The sequence below is a fragment of the Anguilla anguilla genome, chromosome 3, assembly GCF_013347855.1.
Source record: "Anguilla anguilla isolate fAngAng1 chromosome 3, fAngAng1.pri, whole genome shotgun sequence".
NCBI lineage: Eukaryota > Metazoa > Chordata > Actinopteri > Anguilliformes > Anguillidae > Anguilla > Anguilla anguilla.
Window position 1 is genome coordinate 21,679,378 of NC_049203.1, and position 17,287 is coordinate 21,696,664.

General features: G+C 43.3%; 1 protein-coding gene across 2 annotated transcripts; it reads left to right on the forward strand.

Moving 5' to 3' along the window:
- The first annotated feature begins 1,944 nt into the window (after positions 1 to 1,944).
- On the forward strand, positions 1,945 to 16,628 carry si:dkey-3d4.3 (F-box only protein 42). 2 transcript variants are annotated; one of them, XM_035409085.1, is made up of 8 exons: positions 1,945 to 2,143; positions 9,249 to 9,429; positions 10,583 to 10,665; positions 11,649 to 11,727; positions 12,162 to 12,208; positions 12,604 to 12,724; positions 14,344 to 14,524; positions 15,339 to 16,628. In XM_035409085.1, exons 2-8 carry the CDS (start codon positions 9,267 to 9,269, stop codon positions 15,919 to 15,921), a joined length of 1,257 nt encoding a protein of 418 aa, XP_035264976.1. In that variant the 5' UTR covers positions 1,945 to 2,143; positions 9,249 to 9,266; the 3' UTR covers positions 15,922 to 16,628. The 2 variants fall into 2 exon arrangements, with proteins under 2 accessions (XP_035264976.1, XP_035264977.1); XM_035409086.1 differs by having other exon boundaries at positions 1,987 to 2,143; positions 12,607 to 12,724.
- The last annotated feature ends 659 nt before the right edge of the window (positions 16,629 to 17,287 follow it).

The following is a 17,287-nucleotide window of genomic DNA, read 5'->3' on the forward strand; positions in this document are numbered from 1 at the left end:
TATGAATTTACTTCAAACAGCGTTGACATGTCAGTAGTCTTTACTCGTTTCAATTACGTTAATAACTTAAATGCGCGGGATAATTTAAAGTACAAGCAGTCCGATGTCACATTCATACAACCTAGTCGGTATAATTGTAACAGAGGGGTGGAATAATTGTGACATTAAATCAAAACGCCCTATAATGTGCGTATCTGCACATACTAATGTTAATCAAGAACACACATTTACAATGGTAATGTGAGATCTGCCACATTCTCAGATTATAAAGCATGGGGCTACATTTATATTTTTAAAAAAAGATTCTGCCAAACTGACGCACAAGCAGCTAGTAACTTATCGTTATAAGTGAGTAGTGGTAACGTCCAAACCTGGTCCAAACCAATGAGGAAAGCTGCTTTTGTTGGTTTCTTAACACCCAGGCAGGTTTTTTCAAAGCAATTAGCCAGCTATACAGACCAATGTGCTGTGTGCATATAAATGCCTGTGACTGGGTAGCTGTTTCTTTTCCATTAATCACTTGGAACATCGGCGTTTCGGCGATGTCAACGTCCCAAGCAACACTTTTAACATTAAGCACTGAACTAACTTAAAAAGTCAAACACGTTGACGTGTACAATTCATTTCTTTAACAAACATTAAATACCATTTAAAATGCCCAACGTTTTCACAAAAGGACACTACATGCAGATGGTTTTGAACACCATCTTCTAGTGTCCCTAATCTCCAAATCTGAAGCCCTCTCCGTGACCTTCCAGGGTACCTACCCTCTCGTTTTCTCTTTAGATGGCATTCTGTAAACATACAATTGCAAAAAAGCACGTTGCTTGCTTGTTATAGCAACTCAGGAGGCGGCATAATTGTAACAGCTGTTACATACAGACAGGGACATAATGTTTCTTAGGCCACCTAGCGAACAATTCCCGCAAAAATTGACTGAAAAAAACCCATGCTTTTCAAGGACAGATGACTGTTTTAAACGAATGATTTGATCTATTGTAAACAGAAATTAAGCTTTATACCCGAAAATTACTTTAGGAACAGATTTTTAGTTACCGCGTTCAAAAAGGAACGATTTTTAAAAAGAAAATAAAAATCCCCACGAATTGCTCCGTTCTTATGGCATTTTCTTTTGCCATTCGATAGAGGACCAATTGTGCGTGTACAAGCCTGAAGCTGCAGTGTAATAAAAATTCCCCGTGTTACATTTATGATGCGTTACATTTAAACCGACTCTCCACTACTCATCATAGTTGTTCTTTAACCATTCAAAGGTTCAAGGTTAGCGACAGCAGTATTCCAGCCAGGCTTATAAAAATATAAAAGAATCACATGTTTCAGAAATATTCACTCCCCTGAATAAAAAATAATCAATAAACGTATGCTGTACTGTTGGCCAAATTGTTCTGACTCCTACAAGGGCCCGTTAAGAAAAAAATGTTTTACCAAAGATCACAGAATACTGTAGCCTATCTGACATTTGGAAAAAGTCATTGAATATGTTGTCACTTATGTGCACATTATATATTGATAACTTTTAATGTTTTACCTTCGTTCTTTTGTATTTTGTGTAAAAGCACACTGGGCTGCTCTTTGTATGATATGGTGCTATCAAAATAAAGATTACTATTATATTATAGCCATAGCCACATATAATTGAATAGGCTACTGTTTTCCCAATTTTTCAACCAGACAGTCACTATAGCCTACTATAACAATACTCAAAAAGATTTATAGATATGAAAACATAAATAATACAAAATTATATAAATAAACTGTTAACCTATCGTTATAAGAAAATAATAAATTGTTTATGATTGTGTCTTTTGTCTCTGGTGTATTATTTGATACTGGTTACGTGTTTTATGCTTATCTATAGCCTATGTCTTACAGTAGTTAACTTCCTCGCGTCTGATTGCCAGACGTTCCTGAACTTGTTTTACAGTTCATATTCATGAGAAACAGAATGCACTTATGCCAGAAGATAAGTGGAGGCAGCTCCATGATGTCACTGGCGGGGGGTATCATACTCCTCCCGTCCGTCAGAGCGGAGCGCGTTACTGGGAGCGGAACAGGGGTGCCCCTCCCTCAGAATTGAGTGCGGCGAGGAAGAGGAACAGTAAAAGAAGTTATCGCTCATCATGTAAGTAAAGTTTAAACAATTGAACAGGCTTGATTAACAAAACTTATAAGCGCCTTTAGATTAGCAGAACTGACATGACATGTAATCCTCTAATTTTGTACCGCATGCATTAATGTACTTAAAATAGCTGTAGCTAATCAGCTAGGTGGCTATCATATGACTAACTCGACCGTAGCTGAAATTGCCCAGGCAAATGGTTGTAGTGCTGGTACGAGATTAGCCAGCGTGTTGCACAAGTTTATTGTGTTAAGTATATCGAGTTAGTCGACTATAGCGGAAAGCAAATGCTGAAACATGGAGTAACTATTTATCATACTGTAGGGTAAGACTTTCATTTGAAAAATGACATTGAGCGAATCTTTATCGACGTATAGACGAACTCGCTAGCTAGCTAGCTAACTAACTAAAATAACGGGCCTTTCGGGTTATCATATGCAGTTCTTTTTAACCTTAATTTCTTTTGACACGTCATGTCAATTCCCGATTAAACACTTGTAACGTTACTTATCTTGTGTTAATAGCAGCCTCCACAGATGATGTTGTGGGGTTAATTGATGATGGGTGAATTAAACTCATCAATAAATTTAACTCTGGATGTTCAGCTGAAGACAAAGTTAGCCTAAGTAACTTCGATTAACGGTTCACTACGCAGGGTTTTGCTTTGACAGTGCAATGCACATCTGTACAGACCAAGCGAGTCCGGAATGGGACCCCTGTCCAGAATCGGTTCAGCAAAATGCAGGTTACATTGAGAACTCTTAAACTGGAACCACATGGCGGAAACCCTGCTAGAAACCATCACATTTTTGTTTAACTTTTTAAAAATTGTAGATGTATCTGTTTTTAGAAAGTTAGATGAATTTGCTTAAGATGGCTGGCATGCTGTAGGCTACCGCTTCATATACCCTAATTGCCTAAGATACTGTATGAGAAAGTGGCCTTGTGTTTGTCTTCCTTGAGTGGGTGCACAAATAAAAAAAAATAAAAATATTTACTTTGTTTTCTATAGTTGTTTCACATCTGTGGAAGTATTTACTGTTTAGTTTTAGCCACAAAGTTCTAAATATTAGTTTTATTTTGTAATTAAACACTTGAGTGTCTTGTCATGTTTGGCAAACAGAATAATTTTATGTAGCGAGATATTGTATTTATGTTCCAAATGGAATAAGAATATTTATTCCTCTATTATTGCTTAATGAGGTGTGTCTAATCAGGCTTGGCGTTAGTGTGTCCGGGATGTATCGAGTTTTCTTTATTTTGTTTGCATGTTCCAGATGATCAGTCTATATGAGGATACGTTTAACACAGTCTGGTATAATTAACTCCCAGTGTCACTCCCGAGATCCAACTGCCAAGCTTTCTTCCTTCATGGAACAGTTGGAGCAGTGTGTTGAAGGCAAAACACCCCACAGGGTTTTTGCCTATTCAGACAGTTTTTGCATTTCCTCCACACCTTTGCTCTTTTTTCTTTTTAAACCCATTTGAGCATATTTGGTTTAATTTCCGTACAGTCCGTGGCTCTGCGTACTTTTCTTCATTGCATCTGCCTTTTCCTGCCACTCCTTCCAGAGGCCACTTTGAGAAACGTAAGCTGGAACAAAAGGAATTCACAGCAGTTTGTGTATTTAACTCCAAAAAACAAAATGCTTTAGTTGAGAAACGAGGTGTGCCACTTCCTCTGCTTACCGTTACCAGCTGCTACACCCTCTCTGTCTCACTCTTGAGATTAATAAGACTTCAGTGCTTTCTTACAGTGGAAATGATTGAGTAAACTTTCTCTAGACCCCTGATAATACAGTGACCTACATATTTATATAATGCAATTAGCATAATTTCTGAAGCAAAATATATTTTTTGTCATGTCCGCATAATGCTCAAGCCTGAAGTGTCTTTGCAGCTGATTTAGTTTCTGAGCATCTCTGTATTTAATTCTTTATGGCTGCTTATTCTCCAGATTGTCCTGTTGCAGATTCCAGCCGTGTAAAATTTTTAATTCTCGGAGAGCCCACTGAATGGGACTAGAGACGATCAGTCGGTGAGAGCGTCTGTTTTCCCTTGAGGTGAAGACGTCTCTGAATGTGGGGCAAAGCTCTGCTTTGTGAATGGGGTCAGTCAGATGTCGGAGGAATGTTGACTCAGTTGAACCCCTTGATAAGGTGAGAGAAAGGGTCTTGTAAAATAAGGCTGATTGATAAGGTGTGTATTTCCCCACTATGCACTATTTTTTATCTAGGACTTTTGATCATGGCTGAAAGGATTTTGTGTTAGTCTTGGCTTAATTTCTGAAGGCAAAATTCCTTCATCTCAAGCATTACATTATATTACAATCACTTAGCAAACACTCTTTTACAGAGTGGCTTTCAAAACTGGAAAGCACATAGCAGTCATCCGCATACTGTTTACACTTCACATTCCACAATTGCTCTGAAGTGCATTACATGACATGACCAAAGTACATTACATTGCCAAAGCTTAGCTATTACATTACATAGCACAAGTACATTACATGACATGAGTTACATTACGTAAGACAAGTAGCTACATTGAAATACATTACTTTAGCAGATGCTCTTACCGGATGGATAACGGCAATAATGCCAGACCTGGCTAATACCATTACCAGACCAGTGGGTAAAATTGCCTCATTACCAAAAGCACGAGTGCATGTTAACTATGCTAACCAAGAGCCAAAGTACAAACTCTAAATATATACAGACTACTTCCCGGCACACATTTAGAACAGGAACATAAAGCAATAAAATATGATCTAAAACCATAAAAATACAATAATCTGAATTAGTGCTAAAGATGGGAGTGCTATGGGGTAGGGATGAGACAGGAGCCAAAATGCAGTCTGAAGTATGGCGATGTTTGGTGGAGCTGCTCCATTCACTGGCCTGTCGGCCAGAATCAAGGTCTTTAACCTGTCGTGCTCAGTGAAACCACACATCTCATTTGGAATTGTAATAAAATCCCCATCAAGTGTTTCACCGCAACTCATAGAAATCGTGTTTTGTTAATTGTAACATGTTACATTCCAAACAACCCATTTATTCGACAGCAAATTCACCTCTATTAAAGCAAGAGATGTGCAAAGATTCTGTCCTTGAGACCAATCAAAATTACTGCTGTCACTTCTGTTGCTACTTTAGACCGCTGCTATTGCAGCTATTATTATTATTATTGCTATTACTCATAAAGGCTTTAAACGTGAAAATATTAGTGAGGCTTAAAGTTGGGCCAGAGAAATTTTCTACACCAGCATGTAGTTCATGGCAAAATTTGCCGAGATGTAGCTTAGCTCAATTGTAAAGCTACTGTAGCTGCAGTGTAATTACGTTAATAGCAAAGCTACCTGCAGTGTAGCTCCGTTAATAGCAAAGGTACCTGCACTATTGCTACAGGTACCTTTGCTATTCACCTCTAACAGTGAGAAACATAGAGGTGAACATCATTCACCCAAATACCACTCACTTCTCCACTGCTCTGAATGTTTACAATGTGAATGCGGACGCACGGTATTGTCCATACTAACATTTCGATCATAGCAGCCTTAGAGTTGTGGGGTGTGAAGAGAGTTCGTATTTATTTTTATAACTGGCAGTTGTCCTCTGAAGCTGGTCTGCTTTGTGGTGCACGGTAAAGGATTTCCCAGATCAAACGGCAGAACGTTTATATTTCTGCTGAGAGACTCAAGGGGGAAAGAAGGTGACTCAGTGGTGTGGTACAGCCTCTTAGTGGGATCTCAGAGGAGCCAGCATGTACCTGCAGGTGTGGTGACTCCCCTGTACTGCTGATCTTGGGTTATTTGCATATACCTTGAAGAAAAAACATGCCTGGCTTTGTGTTGCAGTAAGAGCATCACCCGGTGCATAAAAACATCATTTTGTCGGTGGTAAATGAGCCCTGGAGCTTCTCATTGGCTGTGAATCGGGTGCACCATTGAGGTGTGTTTAAAGGGCTTCTAATGAGGAGAGTTCCTGTGACCCTGCAGGGTTTGGGCTGGGGGCCCCAGGTGCACTGTCCCGGCGGTACAGAGGGCCCGCAGGACTGGCGGTCTCCTGCGGTTCGCTTGTGCGTGTGGTGGTGTGTGGGTGGGTGGGTGGGGGATGGTCCTCAGTTAGGCGTTGTGTGTACCGTTGTCACGGCAGCCTTCCGGAGTACAGTAATGTAACCTGGGAGGGGTTGCCATGGCGCCGAGCGAAGCCCGGGGCAGGATGGTAGCAGCAGCTGAGTGTAGGACTGAGACGAGGCTCTGGAGCTGGTGCGTGGCTGAAGCTGAATGTCCTCCCGTCCTGCAGAAAGGCAGCTCAGACCACTGATGGGCTGGGCTGTGTTTTCCACCATTTCAGCACTAGTAGTAGAGAACAAAGACAGGAAGACAACCCAAATGGAAATATATAATGTATCTGTGTTCCCTTGAATGGCTGAAAGGTCTGAGCGATGTACTGCCACACAGTAATTCAATATTTACGTTCCATTGTGCTTTTGCCCCCCCCCCCCCCCCCCCGTGCAGGGTGAACAGCAAATATCACCCTACGTAGGAATGTCAGCATCTAGAATAAGACTATTTCACACATACTGTGCCCTCCAAAAGTATGGGAACAGTAAAGTGATATTAGGTATTTTTTCTGTATAAGGCATTTGGATTTGAGGTAAAAATATTAATATGAGCAAAAGTACAGACAATCCGCTTTATTTCATGGTATTTTTTACATATGTATAGGCCTATATTTTACCATTTCAAACAGCCATTTTTGTGTTGAGTATGATCCATTGACATCATCAGCCATTTGGCATCTTCTGTGGAAATGTCTTTTCGGGCCTTCACTGGAGGCACTTTCGGATGATCTTTGTTTTGGGGGTTTCTATTTTCAGTATCCTTTTCAGCAGGTGAAATCACAGCTCAATTGGATTTACCAGGTAACTGACTTGGCCAGTCCAAAACCTTTCACTTTCTCCCATTGATGAGTGCTTTGGTTGCGTTGGTAGCAGGTTTAGGGTTCATTGTCTTGCCCTAAGATTAATTGGTAATAAGGTCAGAGAAATCGAGTCTGTACCCTTCCAAATTCATCCTACTGCTGGCATCCTCTGTTGCATCATCAGTAAAGACGGGTGAGCCTGTTCCAGAAGCAGCCAAACGTGTCCAAGGCTTGACACTATCTCTTCCATATTTCACAGATGTGAAATATTAATGTTATCTTGGTTTTTCTCATTTATCTGACTCCATAATAATGTTTTAACCTTTCCTATGTGCTAACATAGAAGGAGACTACAAATGAGAGACTATAGCCTCTTTCTGCCAGTACAGCTCTTTATGGATTCATGTCTATCTTGGTAGGTGCAGACGTGCTAGGATAAAATGTGTATCTTGCGACAGCACTAGTGTACACGCGAGTGACTCTTGGGTGCAGATATCCTATGTTCTATGTGTAGGCTATGTTAGGACTTTAAAACCACTAGGTGTGTAGTGGTTAGAATCAAAGAGGAATGCCAGGTTAAAGTGAATACAATTTATTGTACAGTATGTTTAATATTGACAATGTGCAATGGTGCAAAATGTGAGTATAGCGAAAATGGAAATATGCAGATGACGTGCAGGAGGTCATATTGACAAGTCTCCTCAAAGCATACCACTTTTGCTCTTATATACCCAACGATCAAAGATGATGTGTCTTTCATCAAAGAAAGGCGCAGTCACAGCAAACGGCAGTTACGGCAATGACCCCTGCTTGTGTTATCACTGTAAGTTTATCACGCCATGGTAACCATTTGTAGCACAGCTGGTTGCGGACTCATAGGTAACTTGCATTACCCAGTGTTCACTTTTGAAAGGTGTTCCGATATCTTTATTCAGCGCCCACTGTACCACACCATCAATAACACCAACATATTCCCCTTAGCATCGGCTTTCCAACAACACCGAGCAAAACCGCTCTGGGTATGGATTGCCTAAGGTTACATAATGCTGTTTCTGATCAGTTCTGGGGACATTCCACAGAGGCAGCAGAGTGATTGCGACAGTGATATTGAGGCAATAGCATTGTTTCTTTATCTAACCTTGATGACTCATCGTCAACACCGTAAACACAGGCTGTCCTCCTTCTGAGGTTCAATAAGGGGCACGCTTCTGTCAGCCACCCTACACCTCGGCTTGCAGATGAGTTGTTTTTCATAGTTAGTCCTTTGTTCTTCATAATTGTGTAAACCTGATTCCAAATGCAGTCTCCACAAATGAGGCTAAAACCAAGATTAGACACTCACTGCTCTTTCATGTGTGAACACTCCATGCAAAAGTAAACACCTGAGCAACAGTTAGCCTAACACCTGTCAGTTCTCCAGCAACTTACTTTTGCGCAGCTGAAAATGGAGGACTCAGCAGAAAACCGGCTATTTCTGTAAAATAGTAAAACATACGCATGTAACTACCATTAAATAAAGGCTGGCTACTTGTACTTTTCTCTCATATTCATCTTTTGATCTCAGATCCAAATGGCTTAGGTATATGGCGAAAATAACTAATTTCATGCAACCGTTACCATACTTTTGGAGTGCATTATAGCAATGTCAGCATCTAGACTAAGACTTTGGTGTGTTTCACAAATAGTCATTTGTTTGTTTTGGACTTTTGTTTTGGTAAGTTTGACTGCTGGCACCAGTCATCTGAAGGTGCAGAGGTTAAAAACCTCTGGTGTGGGTACTCCTTACCTGTGCTGTAATCGGGTCCCTTCTACTCTGGAGTGACGTCACAGAGATCACAGGTGACAGTGTCATTAAAGAAGGTTGCTGTTGCTAAGTAACCCAGCGCACGCAGTTCTCCTCTTACAGCACTGCACCTTGCTGTTGTTTCCCACTGTTATGTTCCTGCTGTGGATCCTTGCATGCAGAATGCCCTGAGTGGCACTTGGATCTGGAGAGCAGCACAACAGCGGTCCCGCCTCAGGTTAGAAGCAGCTCTTGCAGATCAAGGCTGTCACCATAGCAACCCGAGAGCGGTCCCCCGGCATGGCTTAGCGTGCTGGACGCGATGGACGTTCGGAGCGTCGAGAGGACTGACGGCACGTTTGCGCCCTGTTTTTTTTTTGGGGGGGGGGCGGGACGACAGGTTTGGCGTGTCTCGGGTATGAGTTTGAAGCGCGGCCCCTGCCTTTGGACCCCGATCCCTCAGAGTGGCCCCGCGCCCTGCGACCGCTACAAGCACAGCTGCTGCGCTCACGGGGACAGCGTCTACCTGCTGGGGGGCCGGGGGAAGAGCCTGCTCAACGACTTCTGGAGATACAACGTCGGTAAGCTTCGGCCCGTCGCCCGCCTGTAATAGAACGAGCGGCATACATCGAAAGCACGTAGCGTCCTGCGCTCGCCTAGATAGCTCCGTGGGACTAATTAGTTTGTCCTGCCATTGCAAAGAGTGCACTGTGGTAATGCTGTCTGTACCCTGCAGGGCGTAATGAGTGTACAGAGCTGCACTGTGGTAATGCTCTCTATACCCTGTAGATCTGTACTGTGGTAATGCTCTCTATACCCTGTAGATCTGTGCTGTGGTAATGCTCTCTATACCCTGTAGATCTGTACTGTGGTAATGCTCTCTATACCCTGTAGATCTGTGCTGTGGTAATGCTCTCTATACCCTGTAGATCTGTGCTGTGGTAATGCTCTCTATACCCTGTAGATCTGTGCTGTGGTAATGCTCTCTATACCCTGTAGAGCTGAGGTGTGGTAATGCTCTCTATACCCTGTAGAGCGGAGGTGTAGTAATGCTCTCTATACCCTGTAGATCTGTGCTGTGGTAATGCTCTCTATACCCTGTAGATCTGTGCTGTGGTAATGCTCTCTATACCCTGTAGAGCTGAGGTGTGGTAATGCTCTCTATACCCTGTAGAGCGGAGGTGTAGTAATGCTCTCTATACCCTGTAGAGCTGCGGTGTGGTAATGCTCTCTATACCCTGTAGAGCTGAGGTGTGGTAATGCTCTCTATACCCTGTAGAGCTGCGGTGTGGTAATGCTCTCTATACCCTGTAGAGCGGAGGTGTAGTAATGCTCTCTATACCCTGTAGAGCTGAGGTGTAGTAATGCTCTCTATACCCTGTAGAGCGGAGGTGTAGTAATGCTCTCTATACCCTGTAGAGCTGAGGTGTAGTAATGCTCTCTATACCCTGTAGAGCGGAGGTGTAGTAATGCTCTCTATACCCTGTAGAGCTGAGGTGTAGTAATGCTCTCTATACCCTGTAGAGCGGAGGTGTAGTAATGCTCTCTATACCCTGTAGATCTGTACTGTGGTAATGCTCTCTATACCCTGTAGAGCTGAGGTGTAGTAATGCTCTCTATACCCTGTAGAGCTGAGGTGTAGTAATGCTCTCTATACCCTGTAGAGCTGAGGTGTAGTAATGCTCTCTATACCCTGTAGAGCTGCGGTGTAGTAACGCTCTCTATACCCTGCAGTGCGTAATGAATGGACAGAGCTGGACTGCAGCTGTGAAAATGCCCCAGAGGAAATGGAAGAGCACTCCATGGTGAACTATCAGGTAACCCGTCTGTGACCAATCAAAGAAAACAATTGGCACTCTCTGCTTCAGTTTGTATAGTTTATGAACACAAAATTTCACTTCAGTAATTTCAGCTGTGACTCTGCAGTGAAGATCAACCCACATTGTCCTTGGGATGGGATCTGGGCAGTTTCAAAACCTTTTGATGCATGTCAGGTCATAATATCGCTGTTTCAGTTTCAGCGTTTAACTCAAGTGAAAGGAAAGCCATGTCACAAACCACTCCTCTCCTCCCTGTCCTTTCAAAGAGTTTGTAGGTTTAAACGCAATGCGTACAGAACGCTGTCTTACTACTGCACGATTACAAAGTGCCACTGTTAGCCTTCCAGCTAACTGTATTAAATCACTGGCACTAAAGATGCAAGTTGTAGAGAGACGTTTGTTGTCGTCACAAACCAAAGAAGCCACACGCTTACATACTCTGCAGGATGTGGCGACTTGTTGTCATGGGCAACAGTCCGGGCATACCGCTGTTTATTCAAAACAGACGTATACGATGCAAGTTGCATGTCTGCTTTATTAAATGAACATTTCCAGAAAGGTTTTCTTTCTCCTCTGGAGTTAGCTGCCCGTCCCATTGAGTCACATTTTTTCGAGGCACATTTGTGACACTTTTTTATCAAAAGGTTTCTGCGTTCTCCTCATCACTGAATTGATGCAGTGGTCACATGGTCATAATCACTTACATGGTGTGTTTTGATATCTCCTACTCATTGTGTATGAAAGTATAGCTACATAGAGAGAAACTACGGCATTGTGGGAAGGAAGTGGAGCCTTCTGACTGTGGGTTGGGCTGACATTTGTGGTTTTATGAAGGCGCTGACAGTGAGAATAACCCATTGAATGCCACACAAAGCTGGGGAGAGAGCACTCAGTTAGAATGCAACCTCCATGGCCCACCTTTCCCACAATGCACTCAGAAATGTGTCTAATGACAGTAGCCTTGTTCGTTATTGTTTCAGGGGCTGCTGTACGTCTTTGGAGGAATTATCGATTCGGGGTACTCTGGCAACAAGACCCCGCTCTGGGTGTACGACACAGGTCAGGTATATTTTCGACAGAGTGCATCTTTTTGTTCAGTTCATTCGTGCACGCTGTAGTGTGGATTCGATTCACAAATGAGGCAGCGCCACGGGTGACTGCAGCGCAAACCCTATTAAAAATCCCTGGATGTGAAATTATTTGAAAAAAGCTAGAAGAGTGAACAGTGAATTATGTTTAAGTAGCTCTGCTTTGCTGATGCACTGGGCTAAAATAAATCTGTTAGGGATAGGTTGCAGTATTGACTTGAGTGTTTTTACATTTCATTCCACACTTTGTTTAGTCATCGGTCGTGCCTCCAAGGTAGATTTGACAGCAAATGTTTACCATTTTCTACAGTTGTTCAGTTTTTAAATATCAAGGCGTTCCTTGGCAGTGATGGCAGGTGTGTTGAGTCATGCACAGTGATGTGAGTTTTGGGTTTTTCTCTCCAGATAAAGAAGAGTGGTTGCGCTGGCAGGGGAAGAACACTTACTCTCAGGTACCGAATTCCCAGGATTCCTGGATAAATAAGCACAATGACTGCACGTGGCAGGAGGATTGTCATCCATTGTCCTTGTACTTATTCAGTGCATGAGTGAATTGTCCCCCTTTTTCTTTTTCTTTCCCTGTACGCTGTAAATGAGTAAAGTTGTAAAGTTTTTTGGAATGTTTTTTTTTTCCTTCAAAATTCTAAGTGAGTATTCTAGGACTCCATTGCTTTCAATTACCGGTAGTGATCGTTGCATCTGCATTAGATTGTTCAGTTAAGAACAATTTGAATGTTCAATTAAGAACATTCTGATCACATATTTGATGCCTTGAAGGATTAATGGGTTAGCAGTGGTCAGTTTCGACATTTGCAGATTCCTCGCTGACACTGAATTTTGATTTCAGAAGCTGGCACCAGTTAACAGGAAAGGACACAGTGCTGTTGTGTTTGAGTCTTCCATGTACATGTACGGCGGCTACATTGACATGAAGGGCTCATCCCATGAATTCTGGAGGTTAGATTTCGGTGAGTGCTTCATGTGCGTGCCTTATGTATATTGTGTTCTTGAGTGCGCATGCACGTGCATGCGATTTACCTTTAACACTGTGTATTTTGTTCTCCTTACATGGAATGTGGAACATACTTATTATTGGCACCTTTTTGAAATTCAAATCTATTCAGTTTTAATTGTACAGACTGTCGCAAAGGACGCTATGCAGAGGAAACTGAAACAGGAAATTTGAAGCTTGGGAAATGAGGGGTGTTGTTTCCGTGCCTGAAACAGGGCTCCTCAGTCACTCAGAATTAGAGGCCGGAGGGAAAAGGCAGCCTGAGATAGCACAGGCCTGCTCAAGGCTTCATGCTCAGTCTTGCACAGGGAGTTGCGTAACCTAGGCCCAGTGAAAGGTCATATCGGCCCCCTTCTGGGAGTGGATTTCTTCAGACATCCTGCAGGCCTAATTCGGCAGTAAACATAGTGCCTCATCATGTGTGCCTCACCTCAACATAATCCCATTGTCATATTTCACCATGTGTCTAGCATCAAATATTTTTTTATATTTGGGCAGGTCAAAATATAGCAGTGCTCAAAGTGGCAAAGCCAACAATCAAAATGTATATAGCTGGTATAGTGTAGTGGATAGGGAACTGGGATTTTAACTGTAAGGTTGTTGGTTCCCGGTGGGGCACTGCAGTTGTACCTTTGATGAGGTAACCTGAATCTCTTCAGTAAATATCCATCTGTGTGAATGTATTGCGTGTGAAGTCTAATCTGCGTAAGTCGCTGTGGATGAAAGCGTCTCTAAAAGGCAGAAATGTGACCTTGGCCTATCAGCAGTGCTTTAATGGCTGAGTTAGGTTGTCGTTTGGCCCCTCGTTTGATCATGTCCTGCTAAAAAAAAAAACCTGAAGATGGTCAGAAGCGTTGAATAGGAACTTTCACTTCCGTTTTTCTCCAAGTGTGCTTGCGTGTACATTTGTTTTGTTTCGCTTTTCAAATCCCAAATCCCTTCAAAACCCCGCTCCTCCTGTGCGATGGCAAGTGCAGAAATGGCAGTGGATGTTGAAACCGAGAGATATTCAGAACCATATCGTCCATTCATAAAAATTTTTGAACATTTGAACATAACCACCAACTACGTTTCATTCTAAATAGATATTCCCTGTGTGTGTGTGTGTGCGGATGTTTTTGTGTTTGTATGTGTGTGTCTGTGTGTGTGTTTTGTATGTATGTATGTGTGTGTGTGTGTGTGTTTTGTATGTATGTATGTATGTATGTGTGTGTGTGTGTGTGTGTGTTTTGTATGTATGTATGTGTGTGTGTGTGTGTGTGTGTGTTTTGTATGTATGTATGTGTGTGTGTGTGTGTGTGTTTTGTATGTATGTATGTATGTATGTGTGTGTGTGTGTGTTTATGTATGTATGTGTGTGTGTGTGTTTTGTATGTATGTATGTGTGTGTGTGTGTTTTGTATGTATGTACGTGTGTGTGTGTGTGTGTGTGTGTTTATGTATGTATGTATGTGTGTGTGTGTGTGTGTTTTGTATGTATGTATGTATGTATGTATGTATGTGTGTGTGTGTGTTTGTGTGTGTGTGTGTGTGTTTTGTATGTATGTGTGTGTGTGTGTTTGTGTGTGTGTGTAGTCACTGGGGCGTGGGCAGACCTGACCCCGGACGAGGCGGGCCCCGGGCCCCGGCACGGACACTCGGCCGCGGCGCACCTGGACTGCATGTACCTGTTCGGGGGGCTGACGGGCCTTCGGGAGCAGAGCGACCTCTGGAGGTGGAGCTTCTCCACCCACTCCTGGAGCTCCATCAGGTCCCAGTGAGTGCTCCCGCTCCCAGCTGTAGGGCAGCTATCCAGGCCCTGGCCTGCAGGTTCACCGTGACGTCAGCACAAAATGAGCACGTGACGATGGACGTCTGCGCAGGGGCGTCCTAGAGGAGCCCGATAGCCTGCACTCAGGGGTGTTACTTGACTGCGCTGCTGAACTGTGTGAACGGAAAGTTTCATAACACAGACCCATAGGATTCAGTTAATATTGCGACAAACAGAAGCAGTTTTTCCTTCTCAATGTGGGCTTAAATTGTGACATGGGCTGTTAGGAAAATGTTTTGAATCTACCTCTGCCATCATACACCAGGCTCTTTCTGTGGTACGAAAGTAGCCGAGATTGCTCTTGCTTCATGACTATAGTGTGTTTCGGTCCTTTTATTTTTAAGGTGTTCTGAGTTTTTTGACAGGTGAATTGTAAAAGTGATCTGTCAGAATATGCAGTTGAATCTGTGCATGTGTTTGAGCGTGTAGCATTTACCCACGAGCAGCTAGAGTAAATAATACACCAGAGCACCTAGGGAGCAGGAATCAGGCGTTCTGTCATGGGCGTGATTGAGCTGCGGGGGGTGTTTCCTGTCCTCATGTGAAACTAGGACAGGAAACCAGCCCAGATTATGGGGCGAACGCCGGCCTGAGAACTTCCATTCAGAGCAGGTATTCCTGTGTGTCAGTGCATTCCTGACCCAAGGCTGTAAAACGCTGCTGAGCGAACAGCCTCCAGATAAACGTTGTTTGCTCTTCTCTTGAGCGAGGAGTGCTCAGTGACACACGGCCGCGGTTTGGCTTCCTGTTTCCCGTGCAGCTCCGGGCCGTCTAAGCTGGTGGGCCACTCGGCGGTGGCGTACCAGGACAACATGCTGCTGTTCGGGGGCGGCGGGGCCCAGAGCTCCCCCACCAACGGCCTCTGGAGGTTCAACTTCCTGACCCAGGCGTGGGAGCGGCTGGCCGCCATCACAGCCAGCTCGCCGCCCTGCAAGATGCAGCACTGCATCGCCGGGCTGGGCCCCAGCTACCGGCCCCAGCCTCGGGGCGGGCACACGCCCCCGGGGGAGGGGCCTCTCGGCCGGCCCAGACACGCCGGCGCCAGGCTCCGCCCCTTTAAGAACAGATGCTTCCCCGCGGAGGGCAGCATCGAGCTGGACACGTTCTGCGTGGAGAGCAGGGCGGCGGGGGCGGAGAGCCGCGCCCGACCGCCAGCCCCGGGGGGGACCTGCCTGACCTTCGAAAACCAGGAAGCCTTCGGGAAAGGGTGGACCGACGTGGACGAATCGAGCGCCGAGGACCTGTCCTTTCCCCTGCCGGACCTGCTGCTGGTGTTGGGAGGCAGACCCATGGGCGCAAACCCCGGAATTTCCATGTGGCAGCTGACACTGACTGACCTCTGAGCTGCCTCCCCTCCCCTCACCTGAGTGGCTGAATTTTTAATGAGCGCAGCTTCTTACTTCAGCGGGGAGAGAGGACGGGCGTGGCTGAAGACTGTTGTGAAGGGAGCTGTGGCATTTTCAGTGCACACTTTAGACCTTCGCGCTTTCATTTGGGATCCAAACGTGAGAGACGCTGAGAATAAAAGTGTTTACAATTCAGTGCTGCACATTTCAACATTGAAGGTTTATCTAATTGTTTTTATTAATTTGTTTTGTATCTCTATTTTATATATGCAGTATTACAATTGACGTCAGAGCTTGGATTTTTGGAGACAAATGAATGGCAAAAAAAACTAATGTTATATTAGCACAGCATATTTTAAAATAAATAATTGTGAAGATTCTTTATGACACATTGTCTGCTGGCATGCTTTGTAATACGATTCTGCCTGTTCTGTTGTGAAGGTTCATTGGAATGAACTCTACTAACAAGCAGTTCATTACAGTGGAAAATACTGTATAGTAACATAACCAACAGACATTAGCATTTTGCCCATATCTGTTCCAGGTTAGATGTTACTTTTTCAATTGTCTAACATTCTGAACAGCGCAATACCTCGGCTTTTTATTTTTACATAATTGAGGATGATTTGTGCTAGCAGAAATAATTCTCAAACCGTGCATTTTAAGGAAATTAAAATGAAATATATTTGTCTACTTGTAAGGTGCAGGGAAATGTGGAAATTACATTCGTGTGATTGAGTCAGTCAAACATAAATACATGCAAGTGATCTCTGAATGCGAGAATTATGGGAATATATTTCAACTGGCTTGTTTTGGGGAGTTTTCTATGAATACGCATTATTTGCAGCTGTTACATTTATTCCCCGCTAGAGGTCGACATTAATTAGTATTTACAAAAGACACTTAAATGCTTTACTTACTCATTATATTGAAGTCCAATATTCAGAATCTTTCGGAACTCTGCGATCTAATTGAGGGGTGTGGGATTTACAATAATGATAATTCTGTTTAAATCTTTGTATTTGGTAATAACCGCCAAAGAGTTATGCAATGTGGGGTGTACCAATTACTACCGAAGTGACATGGTTTTACATTTGCATGGTTGTTTCTTCATCATCTATCAAATATTTATTTAGTGCTTCATGTTTAAAATGCAAATATGGAGGAGAAGAGAATGACATCAGAGCTAAAATATTAGAGAAAAAAATACATGTTTTCTGATTTATAGTGATGCTTTTATGGCCGTTGATATTATGACCTAAATTTAATCTCAGTTGGGTAATTTATGTGCAGTTATTACCGTTTTATTAAGCGACATTAGAAGAAACCATTCGTATATGTACAGATTTTTTATGGATATACA